Source organism: Nicotiana tabacum, chromosome 6 (genome assembly GCF_000715075.1).
Source record: "Nicotiana tabacum cultivar K326 chromosome 6, ASM71507v2, whole genome shotgun sequence".
In the NCBI taxonomy this organism is placed as follows: domain Eukaryota; kingdom Viridiplantae; phylum Streptophyta; class Magnoliopsida; order Solanales; family Solanaceae; genus Nicotiana; species Nicotiana tabacum.
Genome location: NC_134085.1, coordinates 10107126 through 10114117, shown reverse-complemented (window position 1 = coordinate 10114117; position 6992 = coordinate 10107126). Strand labels below are relative to the sequence as shown.

The 6992-nt window shown below is 32.0% G+C and overlaps 1 protein-coding gene across 1 annotated transcript; it reads right to left on the bottom strand.

Moving 5' to 3' along the window:
• Positions 1-304: 304 nt before the first annotated feature.
• LOC107777077 (GDSL esterase/lipase At1g71691-like) lies at positions 305-5251 on the bottom strand. The gene is made up of 5 exons (XM_075255092.1): positions 4870-5251; positions 3331-3455; positions 2400-2639; positions 1467-1719; positions 305-525 (listed from the first exon to the last, which is right to left on the bottom strand). Exons 1-5 carry the CDS (start codon positions 5249-5251, stop codon positions 305-307), a joined length of 1221 nt encoding a protein of 406 aa, XP_075111193.1.
• Between the last annotated feature and the right edge of the window lie 1741 nt (positions 5252-6992).

The window sequence follows — 6992 nt, the reverse complement described above, 5'->3', positions numbered from 1 at the left end:
TAATTATTTCCAACTATACTCTTAATAATAAAGAAATAGTAGTTTTTTTAAATACTGCTCAATATTGAAAAAGTATTTAATAGGTACTTAGTAAACTATACCTTGTATTTGTTGTTTTTCTTAATGAGTGAAAATAGCTAAAACGACAGTTAAAATATAACGACGGTTAAAAAGCAAGATATTCGAGAAGGGTCCAAAAGAGAATCCAGAAAATATCCTTATAAATAACCATCCATAACAAGGAAGACCAGGATTATATTTCTGAAAAAAATGACTACTACATTATAATTCATATTCTTGAATTTCAGAGAGTAGCAAGTTGCTGAATATTCATAGGAAAAGTAAAATTGGGACCTCCATAGAAAGCCATATCCCCAAGCAAAAGGTTGACAGCAGAAGTGGGGTGATATGCATCCCAAAATAAGTAGTCATCTCTGTTTGGACATGGTGTTTGCATTGGAAGACAAGTTACTTCCCCTTTGTTTTTCCCTGACCCACAACACCCACGGTCTGTCACACTAAACCCTGTCCAAAATAAAATCACAATCAATCACTTTTCGCTGTGAATTTTGATTGTGAATTTGGACAAAAAACTTTAATTTTTTTGAAATAAAATTTACATATCTAAATACAGCTTTACAAGTACTACCGGTCATAATATTTAAAAAATATTTGTAAAAAATGTGATCAAAGTTAACCTTCTTTGACTCTCCAAATAGTAAATGTGTTACATAAAGTGAAACATAGAGAGTATCATATATGCATTTAACATGTATATCGTGTAAAAAATTTTACACTATCTATCAGTGTAACCTAATCTACAAAGATTGTGTGCTTTACTTTTCAAGCTATTAGTTTCACTTGTTATAAGCAGTTATCTGTAATTATCTTTCAAATGATGCCGTAGTATAAAATATTTTGTACGATCAAATATACAGATAAAATAGGAGCACCATATGGAACCTTTGATGATTGAATCAACCAAGCATCAAGAAACTCAGACAATTGCTTTATTAATTTAGTTTCATAGGCGACATGCGGTAAGGAGGCCAGGCTGCAGTGATCCAAGAATAAGTTCAAAAAAGAAATTAAATAATAACATTTCGGATTCTTAATGTGCAGTATAAATAAGCAGTTAAAATGCCCAAAGTATGTCATAAAGAAGTTGAAGAATATGAGATGCAGTTTGTTCTTCACATTTTTTTCGCATGTGTGACGCCTAGACAGACATGCCCTCGGCCTAATGGCATCGGACGTAAATTACGTTCAAAGACTCGATGGTTCACGGGATATCACATTTTGTTACATTCTTCATAGATGCGAGAGTCGAAATATCCTTTGTAGAGAGTCGTTTTTATGTGGAATGGAGTTTATTTAGCAAAAAAGGGATATTCTTGAATATATATGTTTTTCATATATATAAAGTGGAATTTACTAAGACAGAGAGGGAAATAAATGAGGCATACCATAGGACTTGTAGTTGGTAAAGATATCCTTGAACATATTTTCCATGTCAAGGAAAATGAAGTGGCCACCAGGCAGTTCACTCTTGTTGAGTTTCATGGTCATTGTCTTTAATTTAGCATTGAATGGGTGCACCATTTGATTCACCATTTCTGAGCATTCACCATTTGAACTTTCTGCTAGCAAGAATGGGATGCAACCCATTTGTCCAATCCCAGCAATTATAAATTTCCGAGCACCAAGATCATATAATTTCTGCATAGTAACATTGAGCGCAGATAAATTTTTACGTGTGATTAGTGTGTACCTATGGTTAAGTTCAGTGGCGGAGCCACATGCACTCTAGGAGTGTTAACCGACACCTCTTTATTGAAAAATTACACTCTATATTTAGGTAATTTTTTAAAAATATGTATATATACTTTATAGTGACACCCTTTGACTTATTGATGAATTTATTTCTTTAAATTTTGATTCCCCTCGATAAAAATCCTGACTCCGTCATTGGCTAAGTTGATCAATAGCAGCCAGCTGTACAAACCATCATGTATTCATGCAAGGTCTGGAAAGGGTTGCAACTAGGGGCGGAGGGACTGCATCAGTTATGGGTTCGGACGAATCCAGTAACTTTTATTTAGACTTTGTATTTTTATTAAAAAATTCAATAAATGTGTCTGAATATTTAATTGTGAACCAAGTAACTATGACCAGCTATGGATCTAGAGTCAATTCAAAACCCATGAACTTCAAATTCTGGTCCCGCCTCTGGCTGCAACTCAAAGGGTGTGATGTAGACAGCCTTATAACCTAATGCAAGCAATAGTGGCTGCTTTTACGACTCGAACTTGTGACCTATAGGTCATACGGAGACAACACTCCGAGACTCTCGTTCCTATGCCTAAGTTGAATGATTAAAAGAAATGAAGAGATCTTACTATCAATTGCTCTTTATATTGATGAACCAATAATTCAGCATACTTTTGAGGAGTGTATTCATCTTGAGTAAAGTAGGCAGGCATAATGTAATTGTTGAGGTAGTCATTGCTGCCCATCCCAACAAAGAAAATGCACTTGGGAATTGCCTCTTCCACAATTGGTGCACTCATATTTTTTATCAAACTCACCAACGTGTTTTCAAAGTTTTTGATTTGATAACTGAATGGGATTCGCTCCACCTGAAAAACAAGAATCATTAGTTCAAATAAAAACCTTTTGCGGTTTTAATTTTTTATTCGACTTTTTTTTTAAAAAAATAACCAATTATCACAATGTACTTATAAATCACATTGGTTAAACATATTTGATTATTGATTGGCATTACTGGTTTAATTCTTATACACTAGCAATGTAAAGTTGCAGGATCCAAGGCAAGGGCCGCATCCCAAGAATGTGTGATGTAGGCAACCTACCTTGTTGCAAGTATCAGTGGCTATTTTCACGGTTCAAACCTGTGACCGATAGGTCACGGGGTGACAACTTGACCATTGCTCCAAGGTTCCTCTTCTATGCATTAATAGCAGAGGCGGAGCTAGAATTTCAAGCTTATGGGTTCAAAATTTTAAGTATTTTAAATTACTGGGTTCTAAATTAATAAAAATTATAAATAATCAATGAATTGTTCAAAACAAATATATGGATTAAACCAAATATACTGGGTTCGCCGAACTTGTAGCCAGAACACTATCTTCGTCCCTGACTAATGGTGTAAAAAATATTTAAACAACTAGGTTACTTGTAATGCAATTACTATTATCTTTATGAAAAACATTGTAGTAATTGATAACTTTATCTCTAACTAGACTAATTGTGTGAAGTAAATCTATATATATATATAAAAGAGAGAGTTGATTAATTATATATACTTACAAAGTGAAAGCCGGTAATATCAAGAATACCAGCAGCAGCAGAGGCATAATTAACTCCGAAACGCATTTTGTCGACGTTGAATATCTCCGAATATGGTGGAAGCAGTGGCAATCCCAGAAGGTCACCTGCATTTTTACATAATATAAAAAGTAATTAAAGTACGTTTAAACTTATTTTCACAAAAAACATCACTATATTTAAGCACTAATTTAAAATTTTGATCAAGCTCTCCTAACGATTAAAATTGCATGACCAAGATCATGAGTACTTGAGACCAGTGTTTTAAAAGGCGAGAAGCGTGAAGCGAGGCACAAGCTTTGAAGTGCGGGATGTAAGCCCCTAGGTATTTAGTTATTAATATTTTATAAATAAATAGTGTAAACATATAAATAAAAAAATATCTTAAAATTATAAAGAAAATAAGAAAAATATAAAATTAGTAGGAAAATTTTCTATAAACAAGCTACATGAGCTCTAACCTTACAAAAGAATATTTTTACTTGAAAAAGTGAAAGACGTAAAGATGCATTACACTTATAACATGACTATCATGGAACATACTTAAAATTGTGAAAATGATATTCTAGTTCCTAATTATTAAAAGAATAAAATGAAGCTGACGTGCCCCGGACAAGAGAGATCTTCGGTCTGCATGCCTGTGAGCAGCTCAAATAAAGAAGAGTCTGGTCCGGTCTAAATTCAGGCACGGCTCGCCCGTCTCTGGTCCATTAGTAATTGTAAATGAGAGAGCTCTTTTGTGAAATCTGACACTATTGATTTACAAAGACTTGGATTATGCATTAATTACTATTTGTCTTAAATAAAGTGAAAACAAAATAGTCAATACGTTGTGAATTTGAATCTTATATTGGCCTTATGCTCCCTAAGTCAGTGTAATCAAACAATAAATGCATGACATTTGTTTTCACATATATAAACATTTACCAACCAAGTTAACTAATTATATCTTCAAATTAATTAATTATTTAATTATGATAAATTCAAGTTGAATTGGAATTGTGTTTGGATATGAATTCAATTCGAAGTTATTTTTAAATTTTGTGAGTTATTTGGAGTGAAAATTGTAAAAAACAAAAAAAATTAAAAATAGCTTTTTAAAATTTTTTAAAATTTTGAAAAATTTCAGAATTCATCTTCAAATTCAATTTGAAAATTTTAAGGCCAAACACTGATTCCGAATAAAAGTGAAAATATTTTCCAGAAACGTGTGAAATTTTTTATGGCCAAACAGTAAGAAACAACTGAGAAATGAAAGAAAGAGTGAATCATAAATGTCAAAACATATATATTAAATCATAGAATCAAAAAGATTTAAGACACATACAATAACATCAACAATACCAGCAATAATAATAATAATAATAATAATAATAATAATAATAATAATAATAATAATAATAATAATAATAATAATAATAATAATAATAATAATAATAACAAGAAAAAAAACATCAGGCAAAATTAAATCTATTTAACAAAAGAAAAGAAAAAGAAGAAGTGAGGAATGAAATGAGTTACCAATCTGATCAAGGATGGTGTAAGCATTAGAGAAACGTCCAGTAGGGCCACCAAAATCAATGCCATAAGGCAAATAATTTGCTTTTGCAAATGAAAATAGGCGATTATTATTTCCACTGTCAATCAAAGAATCTCCAAAGGCAAATAAAGCTGGCACCAAAGCTCTCCTCTCCTCGCCACTTGATGGAGCCTCCGGCACCGGTGCTGGTGCCGGAGCCTCCATATCGTTTGCTACTGGAGCCGGAGATCCATCATCTGATGGACTTGGCTCAGGAGTAAATGCATCATCGTAATCATCATCATCGCCTTGTGTTTGTGCTAGAGCTGAGCTTGTCAACAAGAATAACATCATGCAAAACCAAGAAACACTTAAACTAGCCATGTTAGTGTGTGTGTGTTTTTGTGTCCTAAAGTGTTTCTTTTTTTTTTTTTTTTTTTTTGCTTTGTATGTAGGGTGCTAGGGGTTGTTGTGGGGGGAGGGGGTGGAGGAGTGATAGTTTCAGGAGTTTGGGCTTGGATACCCAATTTATAGAGGAGAAAACATGCTTATTTGAAAGATATGCCAAAGGTTTTGCAAGAATGCAAGTATTGCACACTTCTTAATAAATATATTTATAACTGCTAATTCTAGTACTGATGTTGCATCAAGGTAGACTACCTACATTAAATCTCTGGAGTGTGGTCCTCTCTCGGATCTTACATGAACACGTAATGCTTTGTGTACCGAGCTGTCTTTTTTTTTATAACTGTTATAGCATTTGTCTAAATTATCCTGCTTTGTGTACCGAGCTGCTTTTTTATAACTGTTATAGCATTTGTCTAAATTATCCTTTATATCTCTTTTAAATGTCCTATTTTTATTAACATTTTACTAATGGAGCAGCAGGATATATTTGAAAAAACAATAATAAATGACTTCTTCATTTATTTTTAAAGTCAAATATTTTGAAATAAATTTAATTTGCCAAAAGCAATATTTGGGAGCAGAGAAGAATTATTTTTCGTGGTCTGTTCTCTTGTGTTCAGTTAATGAGCTTGGATTCCAATAATCTTGGTCATGTAGAACATTTTGAATTGCACACATTTTGCTTGCTCTGCTACAGGATTTAAGGAAAAATATGCCAGGTGGAGTAATTATTGTGCAATTAGAGGTTTATTAGTTGCTAAGCAAAGGATGACATTGAATTTAATATCTTAGAAGAAAATATCTAAGTTCATACTCATCAAGGAATTTGAATATTGAGTGAATCATTTTTAGAGTCTAAGTTTATATACGGGGATACATGCGAATTCAGAATTTAAATTTAATATGTTCAAACTTACACTAACTTCATTATACTGTTAAAACTATGGGTTTAAATCTAATATTTATTAAAACTTTAATAGAATTTCTTACACGCGCGCACACACATATTATTTATATATAAACTTCAGCTTCATTAGATTGTCATTTACAACAAAATCATCATCCCACCATATATAACGTAAGTTCGTTACGCATATTTAAAACTTATTAGTACGGTCAAATCTCTTTATAACAGCCTTGTTTGTTCCGAATATTTTTGGACGTTATAGCAAAGTGCTGTTATATAGAACATATATTATAACATAGCATGAAAATTAGTTTCGAAAAAGCTTGACTTTTATAGTGAAATATTATTATATAGGGATGATGTTATAGAAAGTTTGAATGTACGTGTTTTTCAGTATATAGATATCTTCTTGATTAGAATAGCCCAAGTAACTGGATAGAATCTATGGAAATTATTCATTTAATTTTATATTATATATATATATATTTCTAGATTCTTATTAATGGCTATTAGCAAAAGACTAATCAAGAACACGTGCACCGCATGCGGCACAAAGCAACAAACACAACTAGTAGCCATTGATAAGGCACAATAGTGAGGAAAGTGTGACCCTCTATGCTGTTAACTTTTTCAATATTTCTTTTTCTTTTCCACCAATTTTAACATTTTTTTTCGACTCAAACGAAATTTATTGTAAGACTTAGCTGGGATCGGTTGTTTTTTTTAGATTAAACAGTTTGAATATGAAAATACATATTTAATTATCAAGATATGTCTAAATTTGAATTTTGAATAATTAAGACAAGTTTT